Raw genomic sequence first — 718 nt, 5'->3', positions numbered from 1 at the left:
AAGAGCTAACAGCAAGCTTTTATCTGAAAGGCAGTTCTTGGGGAATTTTCACAAACGAAATTACAGTGAAAGATGCTTGATTTTCTCCAATCCTTTGGAATTGTGACCACAGTTCTACACCTTTCCATTTTCACTTCCCACTTTTCTACTCCACAGTTTTCTTATGGCACTCTTCACCTCCTCATTTCTTAGCGTGTAGATGAGAGGGTTCAGCATGGGGGTGATGACAGTGTAAAACACAGCCACGCTCTTGTCCTCCGACAGATTGCTGGACGGACGTATGTAGATGAATGTGCACGGCCCAAAGAACAGAATCACCACAGCAATGTGGGACCCACAGGTGGAGAGGGCCTTGTGCCGCCCTTCTGATGTTTGACTTCTCAAGGAAACCAGGATGACAACATAGGACATGACAAGGATGAAGAAACAGCTCAGAGTTATCATTCCGCTGTTGGCAACAACAATGATGCCCACAGTGGAGGTGTCAGTACAGGCCAGCTGTAGTAGGGGGTGGACATCACAAAAGTAGTGGTCAATTTTGTGAGGGCCACAGAAGGGGAGCTGAGTGGTTAGAACAGTCTGCACTATGGAGTGCACAAAGCCTCCTACCCACGAGCCCATCACCATCCGGCCACACACGCGCCTGTTCATGAGGGTGGTGTAGTGGAGAGGTCTGCAGATGGCAAGGTAGCGATCGTAGGCCATCACTGTGAGGATG

The 718-nt window shown here is 49.2% G+C and overlaps 1 protein-coding gene across 1 annotated transcript; it reads right to left on the bottom strand.

Moving 5' to 3' along the window:
* Window positions 1-114: 114 nt before the first annotated feature.
* LOC104547498 (olfactory receptor 4S2-like) lies at window positions 115-711 on the bottom strand. The gene has a single exon (XM_010193204.1). It carries the CDS (start codon window positions 703-705, stop codon window positions 115-117), a length of 591 nt encoding a protein of 196 aa, XP_010191506.1. The 5' UTR covers window positions 706-711.
* Window positions 712-718: the final 7 nt, after the last annotated feature.

Source organism: Mesitornis unicolor, unplaced genomic scaffold, assembly GCF_000695765.1.
Source record: "Mesitornis unicolor isolate BGI_N332 unplaced genomic scaffold, ASM69576v1 C13078949, whole genome shotgun sequence".
In the NCBI taxonomy this organism is placed as follows: Eukaryota; Metazoa; Chordata; class Aves; order Mesitornithiformes; family Mesitornithidae; genus Mesitornis; species Mesitornis unicolor.
This window is presented reverse-complemented; position numbering and strand designations above follow the sequence as displayed.

Coding starts and splice junctions, on each gene's coding strand:
- LOC104547498 (XM_010193204.1), bottom strand. CDS start 705: ATGGCCTACGATCGCTACCTTGCCATCTGCAGACCTCTCCACTACACC.